The 25397-nt window shown below is 38.0% G+C and overlaps 1 protein-coding gene across 2 annotated transcripts; it reads right to left on the bottom strand.

The window, feature by feature from the left end:
* Positions 1–906: 906 nt before the first annotated feature.
* Positions 907–24624, bottom strand: LOC109387529 (lipase member K-like). Of its 2 annotated transcripts, none has more exons than XM_019651494.1 (9): positions 24520–24624; positions 22411–22525; positions 20544–20742; positions 18665–18774; positions 17325–17461; positions 8822–8968; positions 6428–6499; positions 3886–3957; positions 907–1161 (listed from the first exon to the last, which is right to left on the bottom strand). In XM_019651494.1, the coding sequence occupies exons 1-9, from the start codon at positions 24622–24624 to the stop codon at positions 928–930; spliced, it is 1191 nt and encodes a 396-aa protein (XP_019507039.1). In that variant the 3' UTR covers positions 907–927. The 2 variants fall into 2 exon arrangements, with proteins under 2 accessions (XP_019507039.1, XP_019507040.1); XM_019651495.1 differs by having other exon boundaries at positions 3886–3953; positions 6424–6499; positions 24520–24549.
* Between the last annotated feature and the right edge of the window lie 773 nt (positions 24625–25397).

Genomic DNA, 25397 nt, shown 5'->3' with positions numbered 1-25397 from the left:
GGGGACAGGGAAACGGGGAGTCGTTCAACGTGTATAATGTTTCAGTTGTGCAAGAAGAAAATGTTCTAGAGGCCTTCTGTACAGCCTATAGTTAACAGTGCCGTACTGCGCACTTAAAAATCCATTATGAGGGTAGAGCTCATGCTAAATGACCTATAAACAATTTAGAAAATGAAGAAATGGAGGCAAAATAAAGACTTTTCTCAGACAAACCCTGAGAGAATTCATCACTAGCATATCTACAAAACAAGAAATGTTCAAGGGAGTTCATCAGGCCAAGGAAATAAGACAAAGTGAACTAAGAACAGGGCCTCTCAAACTTCTAACCAAAGAGACAAAATAATAATAACAACAACAACAATAATGATTTTTTATTATTACTAGTAGTAGTAGTTTACTGTTGCTGATAACAAATTACCACAAGCTTAGCAGTTGAGAACCGTATATGTTTATTAGCTCACTGTTTCTGTGGGTCAGTAGTCAGGGCATAGCATAGCTAAGTCCTTCTCTGTTTAAGGTCTCATCAGGCTGCAATCCAAGTGCTGGCCAGGCTGTTTCTCAATTGGAGGCTTTATTGGGGGGAAAAGGGCTTCCAAGGTCATTCAGGTTTTAGGCAGAATTCATTTCCTTATAGCTGCATGACTAAGCGTGCTAAGATGGATTCTTATACAATATAAATCAGGGAGTGACATCCCATCACCTTTGCCCTAAAGATAATCTAATCAAGGGTGTGACATCCCATCACCTTTGTCAATTCTGTGGGCTAGAAGCAAGTCTCACTCAGGTCCCCCCCCCCCCCCCCCCATGACTCAAGGAGTAAGGATTACACAAATGCATGGACAGGAGGAGGTGAAAATCATTGGCTATGTGCGCCACATTATTCTTATGAAAACTTGCTTGCTTAGAGAAAGAAAGATGCATTTAATTTTAGGAACATTCCCCCATCAGTCTAATTAGGTCTTGGTATATTTCCTGGGGTACATCCTGTCCAAGGTAAAAGTCCACATGATTGTAGTGTGGAATACATTTGAAATAAATAAGTCTGGTAATTTTAGGGAGTAAATTCTCAAGGTCCTTTGGGTCAGCCACACTGTCCGCTCCACCACTCCACACTGCTGTTGGAACTTCCATCTTCGTAACGTCGTATAAGGGAGGTGTAAGCTAGATGAAATTAAAGGGACAGAGAGGGGAAAAAAGAGTTTTCATGGAAAACCACATTATAGAAGTAACATTAACTCTCCATTGTTAAGCAAGTTCTTCAAATGTTAAAAATGTGCAATTAGGATACACTTAATGATATGTAAACATTAAAATGCTAGAAATATTAACACTTGAAGCCACTTTAGTGTAGTAATATGAATTGTGAGTTTTAAAAGACAACCATTATATTCCTGATTTGCACTTTTGGGAAAATAGAAAAGCGTCCTAGAGAAAAGGGGCTCTTATTTCTGTGAGGGGGTCGTCTTGATAGTAGCACACGGACTGGGACTGTGTTCTTTTCAAACAAAGCACTGGATAGGAGAAATAAAAATACCCTTTCTCAAATGCAGAAATCAAGATTCAGAGAAATTATTGATATTTGAGCAGGCCCTTCAGGGAGCACTGAAACCCATACATAAAAACAGACATCTAAAATACGATGTTAAAAAGCCAGCCTGCCGTAGAGAAATTGTGTCTGTGATGCTGACCTCCTCGCAAGCTTTCCCTTCCCCCTTCTTTCTGGTAACACCTTTCTTGTGCTGATTCAACAAATGCAATCCCTCCGTTCAAGAGTGGTCCAGGGTGACCGGCCTGGCCAGTTAGTCCTTCCTCTGACCACAGTGCCTGTATGAGAGATGATTAAAAACTGGGCCCATGTTCTCTCTGGAACTTTTTGCCAGAGCTATTAAGAAAAATATTGGCTTTTTCTTGGGGTTTGCAGTTATAAGAACTATATGAGCTAGGTACCTCCAGTCACCATCCTACTACCTGTCTTGAAAAGAGCCTGAGAATGGAAATGGCATCTGCAAGCAGAATTGAGACATGAGGAAGGAAATGATTGCCGACTAGCCCTGACCCGTTGGACATGCAAGGGGAGATGTACTCAGGGAAGCCTGCTGCAGGGTCCCAAGGGCAAAGTGCAACTGATGGAAGAAGGGACATGCTTCTCCTGACTCTAGTTTTCTGAGAAGAATAATACAAAACATAAATATTTAAATGCAAGGATAGAAATAAAGAATACAAGACAACACAGCACAGAGGCAGCAACAAATATTAGCAAGCTTTAAGCTACAAGGGGGGAGGATGGGCGTGGTCTGAGGAGCCTCTGAATCAGAATACCTTTACTGCAATGATTTAATACCCTACTAAGGATGCATCCAGGAGCCATGAAGATGGCAAAGCGAAAATGATTGAGATTAGGATCCAAGTGGTACATGGTGTCTTTTAGCCAAGAATTTTTTCTTTTTTTACTTTCCTAGTAATAAAAGATTGATGATTACATTGATATTTACATTGTCTAAAGTATAATGTTATTACTTATAGTTGTGACTAAGTTTATTGCTTTTTAAACATGTATATAGTTTACCCTCAGTTTGTTTGGGTTTTTCATTTTTTTGCCCAAAGTTCTAAGCAAAAGGTGTATAGTTGAATCGGAATATCATTTTTAAAAAACAGAACCTGCAAGCATAATGATAAAGCTAGTACCTGTGACTCAACTCTCATCCAAGCAGGTAAGGCCATCTTTCAAAAAGCTTTTAAAAAGCTTTTCCTAAAGCGGCTGTATACTCTTGCTAAGACAATTGGTTAATTACAAGAGTAAATAATACTTTGACATAGCATGTTTGTGTATTGGCACACAAACATGGAACTGTAGCAGTTGGGTAGAAAAATCAGATTTTTCACACCAGTTGAAGTTATGCATTTTCACTATTGTAGTTATTACGGTGGCACTGAAAATTCATTTTTTTTTTGTTTTTTTAGCTGAGCCATCCTGCCACCAGTTGGTAGCTCAGCGGCTGCTCAGCTCGGGCCGGGCATTGAACCGCTGTTGCTCAGAGCTCAAACTCTTGAGCGAGCTCTTAACCAACCGAGCCACTTGGCCGGCCCTTGTTTTTTTTTTTGTTTTTTTTAATGTCCAAATTTCCACATCCCTGATTTGTAAAACCTATGTATCTTTGATGGCTACTTGTTTAATACGAGCTCTGTCTATCAGCAAGAAGCCAAAATCTCTGTTAAATTTCTTTGTTTACTGGAAAAAAATAACAACACATATTTCCCTTTAACATGAAATTTTTGCTCCAAAAATTTTCATAGGTAATGCCAAGAAATATCTTGACATGCCATTCTCTGTCAGAGAGTATTGCTTCTTCCTAATGGTGATATTTCTATCTAGTGTATCTTTGATGATCTTATATTGTTTTTTTTTAAAAATGAGTAGTGAATAACTTTCCAAAGAACTAATAGGACAGTGTTAGCTCATTTAATGAGATGGGTAAGAAATCAGAGAATATGCTCCAGAAACAAAAATTATGTATCTTTATGGTCTTAAGTACTTAAGAGATTTTCTATTTTTTGAGCCGGAATAAGTGTAGTGGAAGAAGAATGGACTTCAGATCCAGATACCATTGAGTCATTCTGATTTTTTACTAGCTAAATAATTATGACAATTTTTACCTAATCCCTTGAGCCTCTGGAAAAATGGAGACAACAATATTTACCTTGCAATGTCATTGTGAGGGTCAAAAATAATGATGTGGCACATGGTAAGAACCCAATAAATATCATGTGATCTGTATGAAATATCTGGAATGGTTTGAATGGGACCTAGTAAGTGCTTAATGAGTGGATGCTATATCTATTAGTTCATTCACAGTATACAACTGAGGACCACTGCTGTGGCTGTACCTGGTGGAAGTGCTTCATGTTCTGATCTGAGTTTCCCCAGTCATAAGCTTGAAACCGACCAGAATTAACTGCCTGTAACAAAATAAAAATAATAAACACATTAAAATTATATAAAAACATACATTTAAAGACAGTCAATAAGAAATATACAAAGATTGACATTACACCCTAGTATTTAGCACATTAGCTAAAATTCAATAAAGATTGATAAGCCAAATAATAAAAATGATAGAAATTGATAGTAATTTATGGAACTGACTGAAATCTTTTATTCCCCCCTATACTTTTCCAATGAAAATCCTCAGGTGGTGATGCCTTTAAATGTTGCAATGCTAGACAGAGACATTTTCTTAAGGATGCTGAATTGAATGATTCTTAAATATCTTGGCTTTACGAATTTTCATTTATTTTTTAAAGGCACCAGCAATACATCTCCTACATTAAAACATGACTGCTATTATTATTAAATGACTTTAAACCTTATTGTACTTGTCAGGTGGTCCAGGGTATTATGATTAGACTTCCTAGTCTTAAACAATTGTGTTACTATTGAAAAGAATGTTCATTTATAGAATACCCACGGTGCTTCCTGTGGGAGGGGCAGCATTGCTGTCTGTCTCCTGTCTGCAGGGCCGAGCACCCTGCCATGTTGTCAGTAACATGGCCACGGGATATGTGTCTGAGATGCAGTGCATGCCCATTTCTTCATTTTAATTTTTAGACTTCAGATAATAGAAAACATTCACACACCTGGGGTTCCTTTTTCTGTTACTTGCCACCCATGTGTATTGAAGAGACATAATTTTTACCTTTACCTCAAGCACTTCATTAAATTATTCTCCAACTACTCTAAGGGTTTTGGGTTTTTTCCTTAACTTGAATCTCAAGTATTTTTTTTCACACTCATTCATTTAATCCTGATTTTTAGTTTTCAATTATTTCCATCCAATTTATACCGACAGAGGCAGTAGTCTTCTCTTATTGAAATTCTGCAAGTTTTTGGCAATGGGAAGCAATAAAGTGCACTAGTTAGGAGCTTGAATCCCAGCATCAAAGAGACCTGGTTTGAATCCAGGCTTAACAAAATATTGAATCTGTGATCTAGGACAAGAGATTTATCTTCTCTAAACCTGTTTTTTTCATCTGTGAAATAGGAACAACAATAACATTCTTCTCATAGTATTATGAAGATTAAATAGGCCAATGCATATAAAGTGAATAGCACCTAAGAATGCTCAACAAATCTCTCTTTTTACTAATATCACTACCATCATCATATCATCATCATCTATACCACCACCACGCTTGTTTTAGCTGTCTATGTAACTTATGACCAGATATTTTTTCCCCACCCAATTTCTATCCTGAAGAGGATTTTCTGTCAAAGACCAGTGCTCTTTAAGAGGAATCAGTTATATAAAATTATTAATAAAAGTACTAATTGCTTTAATATTTTTTAATATTAAAAATAAAAGGAGTCAGATGTGAGATGTGTAAGGCATTGGCTGTGACATTTATAGACTGGGGGTGCCAATGTCTTCATTGAAATATTGTTATGAGAATAAATTCAATGAGACTGAGTGAATCATTTATATGAATGGAAGAACACATAGGAAGTGCTCAAATATGCAATTGAGGTTGTATTGTCTGGAAGGCCATGGCCATCAGAGAGTCTGTCTCCTCACCAGTAGGAGGCTCTAAATATATATATATTTTTCTATAGAAACTTGAAGGCTTATCTCCTGGGAGTGGAACTCTTAAAGAATTTCAAAAACCCTCAACTATTGTTTCAGGCTATCTATAGCAGTGATTCTCAACTTTAAAGCAAGGAACAAATTTATCAGGATGTAGGTGAAAATGTAAATTCCTAGGGATCTCAGATATATTAAAACGTTGGCAAGACCTCTCTCTCTCTCTCTCTCTCTCTCTCTCTCTCTCTCTCTCTCTCTCTCTCCACACACACACACACACACACACAGATACACGTGACTCAGAAAACTATATCAATTGAATTTTACTTAGGTCTGAGCTTGTCAAATATTGAGTAATATATTAACACCAAAACAAAAACAAAAATAAAAAACAACACTTAAACTGAGGGTAAAATACAGAAACCATCCATCTATTTTAATCTCTCCCTAATATTTAATTTGCTCTGAACAAAGCATCATTTCCACCCTCTGAAATGGCCCATATTGACAATTGGAGGATGAGCAGATCTTTCTGGAATAGCCTATATCATGTTATATAAAGTTGTACTAGAGGTGATGATTTCCCAACAGAAGAAATACAAGCTTTCCCTAGAAAAGGCAGTTTGGAGCAATCTAAGGATCAGAATTCAGTCAGCACATTTGGGAACCAGACGCAAACACCAGACTGAGGACATGAAGACTAGAAGGGAGTAAAGGAAACTAACATGAGATGATGCTGATTCTAGAAACATCAACTGGACAGTAAAACTCTGAAGCAAGCTCTCTGGGATTGCTTCTCGGGGATCTTGCACAGATATGTGTGTGTCATATGAGGAACAGGAAGCACCTACCTGGGCCCAATGCAGCATATTCTGAACAGATGTTCCTGCTGGACTCTGTGCCAAATAAACATCCAAGCGACTCTGCAGAGTAAAGAGATTATTTCTCAGCTGGAGACTAAATATATAATCACACCACAAATAAATTTGAATTTTTTTCTTTACTCTCTTAGGAATAAACATATACTATATCCTCTGAAGATATATTAACCAAAGAAGCCCGTTATGAATTTTCCCCTCCCTTAGCTCTCTGTTCTTCTGTCCTGCGCAGTGTCTTCATAAAGCCCACAGAGGATATCCCGCTGATCAAAGACTGAAGATAGTGTACCTTTCTTTCCAGTCTCACCTCAGAAAGTTTCAAGAGGAGAAGAGGACAAGGGATAAAAGCCCCACTGACCTTCTTCACCTTGTGTTAAGCCCCAAAGAACATTCAGAGAAAGTTGTTCATTGTAAGATATTGAAAACAGACCTGAATGTTCCCTTTTGCTTTCTGATTTTTAAAATGTGGTAACTATTCTACAAGGCTCTTTGAAAGTTTGTGGGACATACATAATCCATCATTGTAACCTCCATTAACATTTAGATTTATTCTGGGGAAAAAAAACAAACTTGGCTTTTTCAGATTTTCAATTGCATTGTGTTTTTCAGTATAAAAAAGAGTTACTTTTCCACCAAAGTGAGCATCAGAACCATCTTAGGGTTTTAAAAAAAATACAACTACTTATGAGCTACCCAAGCCTATAAGTCAATATCGAAATCTCTGGGGTTGAGTTCTGGACATGCGTTTTTTGTTTTTTTTAAACTTATGCATCCCTGGTTATACTCCATTAAAATAAATGTTCTTACAAGTACTGTAATAGTATTCCATAGTCCAGTTCCCAACAGTGAGAAAGGGCAACAGGCTATATAAATGTACAGTGAGGGCCCTCAATAAATGTTCAAGTGTCTCATTTTGTGAAGTCTTTCTTTAGCAAACTCTTAGGCCATATTGAGAGGGTGCTTTTGAAACTATCTCTATTGACTTTGCTTAAAGGTCTTTTTACTTAGTTCTGACTACATGAAATGCTTAATTTTAAGTGATAGGCAAGCATAGCTTCCCTAGTAAATTGAGAAAGTGAGAAAAAATGTGAAGGGGAAATGGCAAAGGCATGCTTTGCATAAACAGCCTTTTATAAATCTTGACTAAAAGCAAGGCAAGTGGTAATCAGTGCTTCCAATGACAGAGGGTGACAAGGCTCTGGGCAGAATCTGTGAGGTAGATGGTGACCAACTTCAGCTTTGTCCCACCTCTGGTTTCAGACATTTCTCCTCTCTAGCTGGGGAAGAAACAGTATAACTTCCCCTCTTTTTCCTTCCCACTTTGTGGGGCAGCTAGTGGTAATTAAGAAAGGAAAGGATTGGGCCTGCCGAGTGGCGCGTTGGTTAAGAGCTGGCTTGGGATGCCAGAGGGCCCCGGTTCGGATCCCACATATGAGGGCCAGTGACACCGCCCTCTACAATTAAGATGCTGAACAACAGCTCAACCTGGAGCTGGGCTGCCATGCATGAGTCCCCGGCGGGGACGGCATAGGCTGCAGCCCCTGCTGCAGTGGGTTGCCATGGGCTACAGTGTGTAACCAGCAGCCAGCGAGAGCAGCCAGCAGCCACCGTGAGTAGCCGTCCAGAAGCCGGCAACGGATCTGCCTCGCCCAGGAAGAGCGCAATGATGGTGTCAACTTGGGCCAGTGAAGCAACGTCCTCCACAACTAGACTGAAGAACAAAAGAACAGCAACTTGTCTGTTCCACTTCCCCCAATTCCCCAGTGCTGTTCCCATCCCCCAATTCTCCAATAAAAAAAATCTTTAAAAAAAAAAAAAGAAAGAAAGGAAAGGATCTCAGTTAGGTTGGAAAGGACTCGACAAAAACCCCAACACATTCCTCTCAGTATTCCTTCAACAATGAATCTGTAGCTGTCATTGAAGAGCCACCCCTATATTCTTTGGAATAAAGAAGTGGCTCACAAAATGGCTATTTCCACATCACCTATGAAAGTAGAAAATGGATTTAAAAAAAGATGCCTGTGCTCACTCCCTGAAATTCTCCTGCAGTAGGTTCTGAGATAGGGCTCAGGCACAGCAAGATAAATTTCACAACTATAACTTAATCAAAGTGAAGGAATTTGCAATGCTGGCACTTTGGACAACAGCAAACATTGGTGAAAATTTTCACAACAAAACCTTCTCAAATCTTCTTACTAAAGCAGGTAGACTCTCAGCTTTGGTTGTAAGCCATGAACAGGCTAGAATGCATCCCAGGAGACAAAAAGGAAGACCTTGAAATGGGGCTTCCATGCAATTCAGTATGAACTCTCCTCAACTTCGTGCAACAAAACAATTGCTTCCCCAGATCTGACTACTTACACGTACCATGTTTAAGTTTTTTGGATCATATCCACAAAAAGAAAATAGGAAGTTGCTGCAAAGATGATGAAATAGCTTCCGGCTGCACACCTTGGTGGCAATGAATTGTTCAAAAAATGTATGTGGAGAGAACATCTTGTCACCAAAAAACACCTGCAAGATCAATTTAAGACACCATCAAATTTCAGGGATGTACATGTCAAGGGTGGAGAATAAGTGGTAGTTCAGACAAGGACGAGACAAAAGGTGAAACATGCATAGTACTTAGTCCTCAGTGAAACCGAGAGGTCTGTAAAATTTTGTCTTTGTAGTTCTCCCACCTCACTGTGTCATCCCAACTCACCTCTTGATCTCTTTTCCCAAGGTCTTTTACTCGGTACATTTTTGTAGTGCCCCCGAGAAACTAGTCCCCATAGAATACTGTGACGGCTTTGGAGTCAGGGATAACTTGGTTTAATTCTGGACTCTTTCTCTTATGCCTTAGGAAAGTATTTAATTACTATTATTCTGCATTTCTCAACTACAAAATGGAAAACTCATATGCACTAAGTAGGACTGTTGTGAAGATAATAGGCTATGCTTAAAGGCACTTAGTGCATTTTCTAGAACATAGTAAACATTCCAAAAACAATAACTATTATATTTTTAGTGAATGACACAAAGTTAACCATTCTTTCCAAAAATTTTTAATAAACTCTTTCTAGAGGCAAAAGCTTAAACCAAAGAAATGAAACTCTCTGTGTATATAAGTCCAATCTTGCCTTTGTTTCAAAATAACTAGCTTTATAATCTTACCATAATAAACTAGATATAAAGATGAAAAGGTATTTTTTAATTCTTAAAAATTTTGGAAATACTCATTTATAGTAGAAAACTGGCACATCTTTATCCTGGAATTTTTTATGAATTGGCAATTACAACTAATGAACAATGATAGCTAGCACTCATTTTTATTGCACTAATGCACTACAATATTTTACACTTTTTGGTAAACTAGATCAAGTATATTCCTACTGGGTATAATTTGTTGAATTCTGAGTTTGAAAAATATTTATCTTATATAATCAAATGTAATCTTCATTTAATGGAATATTTGATGTTCCATGAAATATTAATGAAATGTATGATATGCCAGACTTCATATAACCTTTCATGTCAAAGAGAGAGAGGAAGGAAGGAGGGAAAGGAGGGAGGGAGAGAGAGGCTACAATATGTTGAACTCATACATCTTTAGGTCTGGAAAGCAATTATTAACCATTGCAGACATTATCTAATGGCTTTTGGCCTCTTATTCATTTTTGTCACAATCACTGGGTTCCCTGGACAACATGTCAGATAATTTCATGAATGCACTTACCAAATTGTAATTCTTCCTGTGTAACTATCTACATGATAATTTAATAACAGTAGCAGCAGACATACAGAGTGAAGTTACCTTTTAAAAGAATGGTGACATCTACTCTATGTCCTCAAGTGTGATAACTTAAATAGATCACCACATGAATAGGTAATTAAAATAGAAGGCACGAAATGATTTTAGTGAACACTTTTATCTTCATTTTCCAATATCTTTGTCATCCACAGTTGGCAGAAAATCCATGTGAAAGGAAACAGCCAGTTCACAGAAGTAACCAAACATGAAAATATGATGTGAAGGAAGAGGTTATAGCACAGGGGGTCCTTGTCCTTGGTTCTGTCAGTTGGCTTTCTTAAATATAGGGAGAATTAGCATGACAGTCTCTGACTTTACCTCTGTAGCCATGCATGAGCAACTCAGCAAAACTACTACACATTTACCCAAGGATAAATGCTCCTTTACCCTAACCTAAGAGAAGATAATAATAATAATAACGCAGGCTAATCAGCCATATAGTACCCACTTGAAGAGAAGCAAACATAGTGACTTGTTGATGCAATTCCATGTTAGTTCTGGAGGGGGCATGTTTGTCATATAACAGCATGAAGACAAGCTTCTTCTGGTAGCTCTTTTGGTAGTTTTGTGAGTGAGAATTAGAAAAGGCCCCAGAAGAGGGCATGTTGCTTGCCAAGCACAACATGGACTGGATTTAGCCCTCAAAGGCCGGCTAAGCTGCATAAGAATCTAGGATTTACTTCTTCAGGTTGGCATTGAGAAGGTAGGGAAATGACAATGTATAAAAAAATGCACTGACGACGGATAGCCTGGTAAGATCTGTGTTCAAATTCTAACTCTGCAATTCACTAGGTAGGTGATTTGGGACAGAAGGCTTGGCTTCTCTGAGACTAAGTTCTTCTTTTAAGAAATGGAGAAATACTAACAATCACTACTGTAGATAATGTGTAAAAAGCTAAGGGTCATCACAAGCTATAGATCAGAAAAAAAGATAAGAACAGGAAGGCGTTACTGTCCAGGGGCAGAACAAAAGGTGGGAGGGGAGGAGAGGATGAACAATTGGTAAACAGGAGATCTGAAAAATGAAGCACTGTGACTTTGAACCTAAAATAAATTCATTAATAATACTAGATAACATTTATTGATCACCTGCTCTAGGCCAGGCATGATGTTTAAATACATATTATCTCAATGGGTATCCCAAACAACTTGACAAATTTTATGTGATTTTTAACTTATGCATTTACAACTTTATTAAGGAATAATTGACACCATAGGACATTAAAAATCCTATGAATGAAAGTTTGAACTCTTTGACCTACATCTTCCTATTTCCCCCTCTTCCAGCCCCCAGCAACGACCATTATATTCTTTGTTTCTACAACATTGGCTTTTAGGGCCTTACTTATTTACACTTCCACTAATAATATATAGGGTTTCTTTTCCTCCACATTCTCACCCACATTTATTACTTCTTGTCGTCTGATAACAGCCTTTCTTAGCCAGGTATGTGGTGAAATCTCATTGTGGTTTTAATTTGCAGTCTCCTGATAAATGATGTTGAGCATTTTTTCATGAATCTGCTGGCCATTTGTGTGTCTTCTTTGGAAAAATTTGTGGCCCTTTGTCCACTTTTTAGTTAAATTACTTGCTTTTTTTGCTATATTAAGTTATATAAGTTCTTTGTATATTTTGGATAGTAAACCCTTATCAGATAGTTTGTAAATATTTTCTCCCATTCTGTAGGTTACATTTTCAATATATTGATTGCTTCATTTGCTATGCAGAAGCTTTTCAGTTGGTCCCACTCATTTATTTTTGCTTTTATTACCTGTACTTTGGGTGTTTTATCAAAAAAATGATTGGCAAGATTAATGTCAAGGAGCTTTTCCCCTATGTTTTCTTCTAGGATTTTTATGGTTTCAGATCTTACATTTAGATCTTTCATCTATTTTAAGTTAATTTTTATGTGTGGTATAACATAGGGATCCAGTTTCATTCTCTTGCATGTAGCTAGCCAGTTATCTCAATAACATTTATTGAAGAGATTATCATCTTCCCATTGTGTTCATAGTGCTCTTGTCAAACATTAGTTGACCATAGTGTTTGTTTAATTCTGGGCTTTCTTTTCTGTTCCACTGGTCTATATGCCTGTTTTTATGCCAGTACCATACTGTTTTGATTACTATTATCTTTGTAATACAGTTTGAAATCATAAGTGTAATGCCTCCACCTTTGTTCTTTTTTCTCAAGATTGGTTTGGCTATTTGGGGCCTTTGTTGTCCCATACAAATTTTAGGATAGGTTTTTTTCTATTTCTGTGAAAAACCATTGATAGGGATTGCATTGATGTTATAGGTAGCTTTGGGTAGTATGAATATTTAAACAAAAAATATTAATTCTTCCAATCCATGAACACAGGATATCTTTCCATTTACTTGTATCTTCTTAAATTTCTCTCATCTTATACTTTCCAGTGTACAGGTCTTTCACCTCATTCATTGAATTTACTCCTAAATATTTTATTGCTTTTTAATGCTGCTGTGTGCATAAATGAGATTGCTTTTTCAGTTTCTCTTTCAGATAGTTCGTTGTTAGGGTATAGAAATGCAGCTGATTTTTCTATGTTGATCTTATATTGTACAACTTTACTAAATTCATTTACTAGTTCTAAATTGTGTTGATGGACTCTTTAGGATTTTTTTTAATACATAAGATAATGTCAGCTGCAAACAGATAATTTTACTTCCTTCTGATTTGGATGTCTTTTATTTATTTTTCTTGCCTAATTACTCTGGCTAGGATTTCCAGGACTATATTGAATAGAAGTGGTGAGTGGACATCCTTGCCTTGCTTTTGATCATAGACAAAGGGTTTTTAACTTTTCACTGTTGAATATGATGTTAGCTGTGGGCTTTTCATATATGACCTTTATTATGTTGAGGTATATTCCTTCTATACAAAATCTTTTGAGAGTTTTTATCATGAAAGGAAGTTTAACTTTTGTCAAGTGCCCTTTCCACATCAATTAAGATGATTACAGGAATTTTATCCTTCATTCTATTAATGTGGTGTATCACATTTTATTGATTTGTGTATGTTGAAATACACTTGCATCCCAGGGATTAATCCCACTTGATTGTGGTGTATAATTCTCTTAACATACTGTTGAATTCAATTTGCTAATATATTCTTGAGGATTTTTGCATCTATGTTTGTCAGAGATATTGGCTTGTAATTTTCTTGTAGTATCCTTGTCTGACTTTGGTATCAGGATAATACTGGCCTTGTAAAATGAATTTGGATGCATTCCTTCCTCTTCAATTTGTTGAAAGGATTTGAGAAGTATTGGTATTAATTCTTTTTTAAGCTTTGTCAGCTAAGGTCAACATTGGTGAAAACCACAGGGATCTTCAGTGGCCCAAATTGTGGAGGTCCTGCCAGTGGTAGTGGTGACTAGAGTTAGTGAGGTGGTGAAAGCTGCTGATATCCTCCTACTCTTTTTTGACTGTGGGAAGAAGCTATAGCTATGGGTATCCTTCTTGGTGCTAGGTCTGATGCACTGGCACTCAGTGTGGCAGCAAAATCAGGGTCCTGGGTTCAGGTACATGCGGAACTGCCATAGCAAAGGTGCACTTGCTGTGGTGGTGGTGCCAGTGTCTGAGGTGCAGGCATGTGCAGATCTATGGAATTGGGGACCAGGTCTCTGGTGCTTGCAGCCCTAGGGCGTGACTCAGGCCCTGGGGTGGGGGAAAGGTTGGGGGACTCAGCAGCAGCATGGGCTCAGAGATGACGGGGTGCAGTGGTAGCTTGGGCCCAGGACACATGGTGTAGCAGTAGCATGCCCTGGGGATGGTGGATCAAAGCCCCAAACCTGGCCCCAGGGGGCAGATGTGGAACAACAGTAGCTTGACTCTAATGATGTTAGGATGAAGCCCCAACTCAGGATCCAAGGGCAGAGCACAAAACAGCAATAGTGTGGCTCCAGTAACGGTGGGTCAAAACCATGACTTGGGACCCAGGGGCTAGAGGCAGAGCAGTGGCAGCTCCAGTCCCATAGATGGCAAGGCACTACGTTGTCTTGATTCCAGAGAGTGGGGCATAGCAGCAACCGGGGCCTCTGAGAAAAGGTCCCATCTCAGTGACAGCTCCAGCCCTGGAGTGGAGATGCAGCAGTAGGAACTCAGCAGCTCATCAGCTGGGTTCGGCACTGGCAAAGACTGTGGAGATCATTGGTAACGAAGGCTGCAAATGTCCAAGGTAGTGATGAGGCTTGCTGGGGTTCTCCTGCTGTTTTTTAACCCATGGGATGAAATGCCTCCTAGGGGATCCCTCTTCATGCTAAGTTGTTCTAGACTGGAGGTGGGGTGATACAGGTGAAATGCTTCCTATTCTTTTTCATGTAGCAAACCTTCGTTTTTGAGCTCTGCAGGGTTTGTGCGCCTTTTCTTTTTTGTTATAGTCCAGAACTTTTCCAGACCTATTTCCATCAGTTTGCAGTTGTTTATTTACTGTTCTTGTTGTTTCTGCAGGGGGAGACGAGTGTTGGGACCTCTAAGTTCACCGTCTTGCTGATGTCAGAACTTTAAATTGTACTCATTTTATAAATGTAAAAACTTAGGCTTAGTTAAATGATTAAATAACTTGCTCAACGTCACAATGGACAGAAAGCAGAGGCAGAATGCGAAGTTGGTTCTATCTGACTCAAATCCTTATGCTGGTGTCTTATGTGAATTGAACTGAATTGAAATGAAGGAGTAATAGAAAAGAACTGATAGTATCAATAAAAAGAATTCTTTAGTCAGAGATAGTAAAAGTGTTGTCTCAGTCTAGGAGCTCTCCACTGAAAGAGGGAGCCATTCTTTAAATGTTCCTGAGCACATTTGGCTAATAGGAGAAGAGAAAGAAACCCCACCCTTTTAAAGTTTATACCATACCTATAGAGCTGTCTATCATTTCACTGTCAAATCCTGTAGACATTTCTGTCTTTTTTGCACAACTCTGGCTCAGATTCTCAACATCTGTCAACTAAAGTGTAACAATAATTCCATAAACATTTTCACTATCTTTTGCCCCTCTTGATGTCCTTTATTCCCATCCACTTCTAATTGATTACCAGGAGAATCTTTGTTAAAAAGAGGATTATGCATGCCATTCCCTATATGCAAATACTTTCCATGGTCACCCATTACCCGTAGACTAAATTCCAAACTTATTAACTTGGCATTCAAGCCCTTTCAGAATCTACTCCTACATTTCCAGTATTACTTCTCATCCTCTTCTTTACAAATGGAAAATCCCAATACAGTCAGTTACATGCAGTTTCCCATGGCTGGAGCTTCACTACTTCAATGGGCTCTTGTTACCCTTTTGGTTTGGAAAGGCTTTTCTACGCTACCCTGTATACTGAAATCTGGCCCTTAAGCCAAAACTCAAATGCCACTTATCCAAGAAATCTTCTGTGATCCCAACAACTAGAAACATTTTCACTTTCTTCTGTGTTTGCTTACCAATTCTTGTCTTTATTATTTTGATGCTGGAATTTCTATCAGGAGTTCGTGGGTCATGTGGTGACTCCTCTATTGGAGTTAAAGCTTTTTTAGGGCAATCTTTCTAAAAATACAAATCTGATCAAGCCATTTCTCTGCTGAACATTCTTCAATGACTTCCTATTACCAACAGAACAAAATCTAAACTCCTTAACATGACATAACTGTTTTCCATTAACTTTCCCTACTGACCCCTTAGTTGAGTCTCCTACCACTCTCACATGCACCCTGATTTTCAGTCACCCCAATCAGCTGAAATGTATCTTCACAGACATGGCTGTTTCCTGATGCTATGCTTTTGATATAATAGTTCCTAGATATCTTTTCACAAAACTGAATGGAATCGCACTACACCACATGCATGTCAAAAGATGTGGAAGGGTGAAGCAGAGCTGTGCAAAGCTGTGCAAATTGAGAAGAATAGAAAGATCCCACCATCTCAAAATATCTCATAACTATGTGGGAATGCTGATATAATTTAGCAGCAGTCCAGTGTTGTTCACGCAGTATTGTGGGACGAAGCTGGACTAAATCTCTATGGTAGAAGAGGCCCAAGATCTAAGAGGGAAATGTGTTTTTCATGTTGTTCGGTAGCTTTCCTGCTACTATATTTCTGGGTTATACATAGGTACAGAATTGACTCACCATAGGCTAATTTTATTATCCCTCATCAACCAAAATAATCCCTGGCTTCTGTAAAAATTGTCTCACTTTTATCTGCTTTAATTGAAATAACTGAATTCAATTAAACTCGATGATTTTCTTCTGTTTGCCATGGTTCTCCCATTTTAACATGCAACAGGAAAACACACTAACCCATAGACCAATTTTCCTCAGCTGAGTAAATGATCAGCTTAGTTAGTTGTCAGCTAGCAGAAAAAATCTGGGATCAGAGATATTGCCTAAGTTTTGAGGAGCTGACAGACTGGAAGTCTGTGAAGTGAGAACAATTGAGCAAGGTTGGACTTTCAGCGATGGGGGAAGGTGTGGTCTATGACAGGCTAACAATAGCTGAAATTTGTTAAAGGCTTCCAGTGTGCAAGACCTGGCTCTTAGGGATTGACATGTACTGTGATCTCACTTAATCCTCCCAGCAGCCCTGCCAGTGGGGACTATTATTATCCCCGCTTTACAAATGAAGAAAATGGTTCACAGAACAGTTAAGGTCTTGGCCAAATGTACCCGGCTGGCCAGGATGAAACCCCATGCCATCTGGCTTCATGCCGTGATCTCAACTACTACTCAATACTGCTCCTGAGAAACTAGGGGCCGCTAGAGAGAAGTTTAACCTACTAAATTAAACAAATCAGTGGATCAAAATAACATTTGATTTATCTGTAACTGAGGTGAGAATACATGGGAGAGAAGACACTGATGAAGATGGCAGGGCTAGTGGCATCAGCATGAGTTCCCTGAACGCTGTTGGTAAAATTGCACATCATCAGTAAGTCTATATGGATACCTCGAGCACCTACTATAGTCTCAAAGGTCTGTAAAATGTTATTTGTCTCGATTTTTCTTCTATTGAAATCAGTGGAAACAGAGCTAGCTTTAGTTACTACAGATTTAAACTTGGAAAGTCACATACCTTGACTGCTGCTCTGGAAAGAGTTGTTAATTTTCTCATAGGACTTCGGGTATATTTTACTGTAGTGACTGGAGCCAATGCAAAAAATATTTTAATCTTTTTAGCCAGCTCTGGATTTGTAGAGAATGCTATGAAAGCTGAAAGAGAAGGTGACACGAGGTTATAGATTTAGAACAATTCTTTATTTATTTTAAACAACAGCAAACAGTAGTTATATTAAAAACAATAAAAATAAAAAAACAACTCAGAGTAAGTACTATTTGTAGGGAAAGGACTTTTTAAATTTCTCAAGAGTGGAATTCTCTAATTTAGAATAAAATGAGTTTCCTGTCCCTGGAGAGTGCTGCAGGAGGAGTTTAAACAGCCTTTGTAGGCATGTCTAGGAAAACTCCAAGGGCCACTGTAGCTTAACCATATAGTCTTTGGTATTAGACAAAACTAGGCTATAATTCTGGTTTCCCATTCACTAGCTATATGAAGACTTGGGCAAGTTACCTCCCCTGTATAAGTCTCAGTTTTCTCAATCTGTAAATGTGGAAAATAGAATCCTCATATGATGATTCTTTTGAAGCTTAAATTATGTATATATAAAACTTAAGGTGTTATTTGACACTTCCACCATTAGAAAGAAATTCTAAATCCAGCCATTTGTAAAACATGGATGATACTCGTCTCAAATGTTTGTAGTTTCCAATGAGGGAATATATGTAAGATGCATAGTATAGTACAGGCATATAGAGACCAACTTTATCCCAGAAACCTGATTAGGATTAAGATACAGAAAAAAAGACTGGTGGAAATGCTGTTGGTATTGCTGAGGTCTCTAGATAATGGGGAGCAGTGAAGGGAGTGAAGTGTCTCATGGCACTCTCAACATGGTCCCATCCACATCCAGGCTACCCAAGTGAATCCTGGGAACTAAAAGTCACATTGGCTGTGGCACATTATCACTGGGATTTGCAATTCTCTGCTTTCTTTTTGGTGTCCTCATGAGACTGCAAGCTCTTTAAGGCAAAGGTGAACACCATACTCATCTCTGCTTTTCCAGCATCTAATTCAGTGTCTGACAAATGTTTGTTGTCACGAACATCTGTCACAAACAAATGAATAATTCTCTCTCCTTCAGGTTTATCTATCAGTCACCAAATTCAGTCCTAGGAGAAAAAAATCTCTGTTGTCATCCTCATTTTATTTACTCTTCAGAAACCAGCCATAGGAAATGGTTTCCCACCTCAAATCTCCTAGCTAGAGGCTGGACAGAGGAGAAAAATCCTGACCCCTTTCATGAATATGGAAGAAGATCCTCTGACACTCTTAAATCACACTTGCCCCAAACACACCGATGGTGGTTCCTTGAGAGTGGCCCACATAGTAGAGTCGTTCCTGTCCAGTTTTCTCTACAATGAAATCTATTGTGTCTGGAAGGTCATATTTAGCCATTTCATCCAAACTGCCAAAGAAAAAGAACAACAAAATTCAAAAATATGTTTCATTGTTAGGCCTGCAATATTTGAACACATTCATTGCAGATATAGGTACCTAGTTTTTTAAATGTAAGACGAGAGTCAATGTGAGCTATTATGCAGCTTTTGAGGATGTTACCTTGATTGCAAGAGTAACATTGTTAAGAACCTGGAATTCCTGAAGGAATTTTTCAATTCATTTTTAATGTTTACAACTGATTGTTTCATCGAAAAAAAGACAAAACTGTATTCACTGTATTCTACTAAAAAAAAAAAAAGTCCAGTCAGTGTGTTAATATATATCAGAAATATTTCCAGCTAAAATATTAACATAAAATAACTCACAGTTTAAAATTCAGTTGTTATTCAGAAATTAAGCTGAAATTATGTAAACCACCTCGTTCCTGATAACTTTGCAAAAATGAGTAGTTACTACTTATATTTTCTAAGGGAGACAGATATTAAAAAAAGCTCAAACTGTTGAGTGAGCTCTTAACCAACTGAGCCACTCGGCCAGTCCATCACCCACCTTTTGGATAACCACCACCCTGCTTGTTTCAACACAAGAAGAGGACAGGGGTCACAGGAGCCAGAGAAGCATGGGGGAAAAAAAAAAAAAAAAGATCCTGGAATCAGAAAGATCTGACTTGCAAAGGCCTACAAGGGCTTTTCCTCTAAGGGAGTCATATTTCACTTGATTCTATAACAGATTTACCAAATTTTCTTCAAGGAACAATTACCTGGAATGCTATTTAAAAAAACAGAATAAAGCAAACAGATTTGCAGACATTATCCCAGAAAGACTGAATCAGAATTTCCAGAAAAAACACCTGGTAATCTGCATATTTATCCATCACCTCAGGTGTTCCATTTTCCTGTGTGTATTTGGGAAAATACTCACCTAGGGAACCATGTTATTTGCAATAGTGCAATAATACAACTGCATGGGGGTGTGGAATTAGGATATGCCCAATAAATGTCTTCCAGAATAAGGCAGGAATGAGGTCAAGGAACTAATGGCTCTAGTGATATTCAAGATATGGTTTTTAGTTCCTATGCAAATGCAGGGGTTTTCCGCTGTGCCCAAGCAGGCCTGGCTTCTAGAGTCAACAGCATCCCAGGGACTGCTGCTGGAAAACCCTGCTCTTTAATCATTCTATAATTAGGCTTTTTCCAGATGTGCCCAGGACCTGACTCCAGGGACCGGTTTTAGCACTGCCAGCCTATGGAGGGCAGAGTTCTCTCACCACTTTGTGAGTAAACATTTGTGTGTCATCTATCTATGCACAAGGACTAGGCTCACTCTTGGCTTTTCATGAATGCCTGGTTCTCAGGATTTTCAACTAGAACCTTGTTTCTGGGCCCATGTCTCAGTCAGTTTCATTATTTTTCTTTAATAAGAGTCCCATGTCAACTTCCCTTGGGGTCCACAAGGACAAAGTGATAGTCCTGGAATTAACCTTTCTAAAGTTGATCTTTGCATTTTGATTTTTTTTTCACATATACTTTACACACACACACCTCAACCACCACCACCACCACCACCACTACCACCACCAGCAAGTGGGGATTTTAAAACAAATATCAATGCGACAAGGGCATTTCTGTGAAGAAAGCCTGGGTTGAGGAGAAAATGTTTGTTTCCTTCTTGGAGATTCCACTGGATGCACTTGGATAGAAAGGGAAACATCAAAGGGTGTTCATCAAGATAAATAAGCAAAGTACACACCTTATTCATTGCTACATATCTCCTTACCTGAAGGCCCAGAATTCTGGTGATTTGGTTGAAAATTTCAAGTGTTTTCTGGACCAGGTATTTCCCCGGCTATTCCCCATCCACACATCATAGCCATTATCTGCGAGAAGGAAGGCCAAGCTGCTGTTGGGGGGGTTGCAAATCCAGATACTAGCAGATGCAACTAAGCCATGCTGCAAGTATACAACAGGCCTTGGAGCTGAAAAACACAGGCAACAGGAATTTAATGTCACCTCACTCAGTGTCAACAAGAAAATTCTCTTTCCTGAATTCTTGTAGTAAAGAAGAGAGGTTAAGAGATGAAATTTGGTACCAGGCAAACCTATCTCCTCCTTTCTGAACTACTAACTTGGGCAAATTATTTATCTTCTCTATGTCTTATTTTCCCTCTTCATAAAATTTGGATTATATATAATGTATTCTATTGTTCTGTAGGTGCTGAAGTCAGATTGTCCTGGTTCAAAATCCAATCTACTATGTATTAACCCCTTTGTCCCTCAGTTAATTTGTCTGCATAATGGGTAATAATAACATGTTATCTCATAGTGTAGTCATAAGAATTAAATTAGAATTAAAATACATAAAAGACTTTCTAGCACAATAAATATTGGCCCTATTATTATTTATATTAATAACATTTTATTTATCAAGAAGTATCTGATAGCAAAACTAACTCTTTCTCAAAATAATAACAAAAACCATGAAAATACCATTTGTTGAATGCCGGGAACTGTGCCAGATTTTACACACACTGCTTAATTTAAGTTGCATTTTCAGGAAGCAAAATTCAAGGCTTTAAACAAAATGCTATGCAATGTAAAACTATTAGCTTGATATAAAAATCCTATTCATAATGTAGAATTGGAAGAATTTACTTGGAAACAGAAAAGAAAAAGAAGGAAGTGGGGAAATGGTGTTGAAAATACAGAGAAGAGAGAGAAGTGACTAGTCTTTTTTTTGTCTTTTATGGTTTGTGATGCTGTGTTTGTATCTCAGGACTCTCCCTAGGGTCACTTTTGGTGCTAGACCAGCTTCCAAAGATTGGACAGTCTAGACTAGACTCTCAGAAAGCCTTCAGCCCTCTGGGAGCAAGAAACTCAAGTCTATGTCCACTTATCTTTTCAGAGAACAGAAAGAAGGAGTATTACTAATCTGCTAAAGTTAAGTACTGCCAAACAGCAGTCATAGCCCCTCTGATCTAAGCCCTCAGGCAGCTTCTCAGCTTTCCATCTCATGCATTTTGGCAGCTACCTGGCAGAAATGGTAAGATAAAAGTTTGTGGAAACAAAATTCTCATTAGTATTTACAAAGGTCATGGAATTATTTGCAGGGATGGACAGGTTCTATTAAGTCAACACCAATTCATCCCCCTCTCTTTACAAAAGTCTAGGTTTTCTCTTTAAATAATTAAACCTTCTGATATTGGGAAGTTTGTTATACAACACACTAAAGAATAAAAGGAGCTATGAAATCAGGGGAGTAAAGAGTTCTTGCCAAGTGGATCCCTCTTTTCTCTACAGATATCAACCTGCATCATAGGGAGCTAGGAACAGCTCTTTAATTAAGTTTAAATGTAGAACTAATAAGATCAGGTTTACTTAAAAAAAAAATTCCACTGACTTGGGTAGAGAACCAATGACAAGTGAAGGAGAAAAGAATGGACTAAGTAAACAGTGTACATGAAAGTGCTATAAAAATCCCAAAGGGCTATAATACAAATGCAGCCGAGCAGCAGCTGCAGAGGTGATAACCTCCTCTAATGGAAGGTACTGGGCTCTGTTTCAGAACAAAAGCTGCCTTGCTACTGTCAGCACACCTAGAATCTCTGTTTTAGGCATTATTCCTTTCATAACAAAATACATCCTACCTTTGCTCGGACATCCTCTTCCATGAGGAATCCTGTAAATTCCGAGGACATACTCATCTTTTGTTACAACATCATACTCTTCATAAGGATAACCCCAGTAGGAAATAGTCTGGCTCTGAAAAGAGGCAAGGAAAATATCTACCTTCATGATGTACTCTTGATTTTTATACATGCATTGCAATATAGTACTTTAAGTCGCAAACTACTGTTCGTCTACCTATCGGGACGAATATAGCGGGGAAAAACAGGATAACTTGAGGAGGGTTTCCAAAGGAGAATGCGTGCAAAGGCAAGCTTGGGTGACTATACATCCTGGTTTGCTTGGCCTGGTATCAGTGCACCCTAGTCCCTCTCAAAATCTTAAGACAAAAAGTTATCTGCCCATCGACTGAGGGAAACCAGGGGCAATTGTGCAGTACTCTGCGGCTAGTAACAAGTGAGCTGTTACCAACCTTCTACCTGAAGGGAGATGAGAGGAAGCTGTTACCAGAACAAGAAAGTCAAGTAGACAGGTCTCACTGAGAGAAGCTGTAACCTGTAGCAGAGAGAGACAGCCTGCCTAAGGTGACCTCATGGAGGGAGCCAGTGCAATACATCATCTGATTTCATTCTCCTCCCTTCTTCTTATCTCTGGCTCAATACTTCCATTGGCTGAGCTGAACTGAAAACCAAAGATCGAGGGAGTGTGCTGACCTAGTGCTCACAGCTCAGTCTCTTGGACAGAGATAAAGGTGTAAAAGAATACACAGTGGATCTAGAAGGGTAAACAGAAGACATCTCAACCAAGGTTTATGGATATAAAGAAGAGAAGAACTACTGTTTATTGGTCACCTTCTGCATAGAAGATGGTTTATAGCTCCTGTTTTATTCATTTTTACAAATGGCCTTTCAGATAGAATTATAACCCTTTTGTAGTTGAGAAAACTGAATTTCAGAAAGATTAATAGTCTTGGATTGTACAACTAGGAAGAGATAAAGACAAAATTAAAGGCAAAGTAAGTTAAGTTCCAAAGCATATGCACTTGCCACAATATTATGCATTTGCCCATGCGAGGCATGGGGCTATATCAAGCCGTGGTTATGAGCCCACACTCTAGAGACAAACAACAGCATGACATTCCAACTCTTCCTCTTATTAGCTATTAACTTTGGGAAAGTTACTTAACCTTTTTGTGCCTCATTTCTCTCAACTGTAAAATAAAGATAATAATAGTATCTCTTCGCAGATTTGTTATGAGGATTATACATAAAGAATCTAGAACAGTGCATGGCACAAAGTAAGTGTTCTATAATGTTTATTATTCTTATTATCATTGCAGAATAATTAAGAGCATGAAAGTTCTTAAGGAAATGTGTGTGAATATGGAAAAGGAAAAACTTGGATTTGAGAACATATATTCAGACTGTGAGTTCAGCAGTGTGGTAGAAGTTTAGGGGTATCTGCTGGATACTTTAAAGAGAGAAAGAAGAAGAGGCACTAATTGAAAAACTTTGACAGTTCTATTATTAAAGTGCTAATACAAATGGGAGTGGGAAAGGACATCAGCGGTGTACAATGTATACAGGAATAGGAGTAGCCCATTGAAATGAAGCCTATAATAGACATTTGTCATTTGTCTTTTTTTTTTTTTTTTTTTTTTTTTTTGCCTAGCACTCTTCGATTCCACTGTACTCCATTCTATTCTATTCCAATCCACTTCTAGTATGAATTCCTACATGTTAAGATACTTTGGGCTAAAAGTAACAGAAAACAATTCTGGCATACTAAAAGAATACCCTCATATAGCTCACAATTCACAGAACCTGCCCTAGAAACAGCCTCAGGAAGACCTCAAGGATACCCTATAGAGATCAGCAGAATGACCCAGAAACCTTCTCTTCAGAAAGCCACCATCTGATGGCTGCTCAAACTACCAGGAGAGGGAATAGTAATGCCCCATCTTGGTCAGGTGTTTCAACTCTTAGTGAGCCATAACAAGGAACACGGTAGGAGACACAGACTTAGTCAATTTAGAATTGTTGAAAACTGGACAGGTACACCAATTACATCTAAATGATGTTAAACTTATAATTCTTTATCTTAATTGTTTTCCTTAATGAATGACTTACAATATTCATATTAGCTTCAGGATTTGTGATCCTTCCTTTCTTGTGACAACCATATAGAGGTCCAAGAAGCAACATCCAGCATGCTGCTGCTAAAAGCTGCCACATTTGGGGTCTGCCTGGGAAAGGAAATATTAATATATTTGTCATCAAAGAGAATTCTAAAAGTGAATTTTGGTGTAATCTTTCTATAATATTACTGTAGGAGGAGGTAGAAACATGTTTCTAGTTTGTGCTTTAACAAGTAATGTACTTAATTATTCAAAACTCATGAAAAATCTGAAATGGTGACCTTTTAGTAAGAAAAGAAAGAAGAAGGAAAGAAGGAAGAAAAGAAGAAAGGAAGACACCAACATCAATTAAGTGTCCAATAGATAACTGAACAAAAGAGAGGAATGTGTAATCTGCAGAAAAAGAAATATACGGCCGATATAGTAATGAAAACACACTTAATAATGTTAGTTATCAGATAAATTAGTATTTTCCTTCTGTTGGTGGGAAAGAGCATTGGCACAGACTTCATAGAAAGAAGTTTATTAATATGTGTTACAAATTTTAAAATATTCATACACTTCACTCAGTCATTCTAATTTCAGGAGCTTACCCAAAAGAAAAATAATATATGTAAGTATATATAAAATTATTTCACATATCTTAGTATAGTAAAATTTGCCAAAATAAAAGGCTGGTAAAATAAATTACAGGTGAGAAAGAATGGAATTATTTAGACACCAAGTAATGTTTATGTGTGACGTGAAATTCCAATTGTATAATATTAAGAAAAAAACCACAATGTAAATTGTCCCTATAGCTTAAGCTCAAATATAAAGAGAAAAAAAAGCTAAGCACAAAATTTTAATTATGATTATATCTAAATGGTG

This window comes from Hipposideros armiger, unplaced genomic scaffold (genome assembly GCF_001890085.2).
Source record: "Hipposideros armiger isolate ML-2016 unplaced genomic scaffold, ASM189008v1 scaffold_161, whole genome shotgun sequence".
Lineage (NCBI taxonomy): Eukaryota > Metazoa > Chordata > Mammalia > Chiroptera > Hipposideridae > Hipposideros > Hipposideros armiger.
Note: the sequence above shows the minus strand (reverse complement) of the source record. Positions and strands in the feature narration are given on the sequence as shown.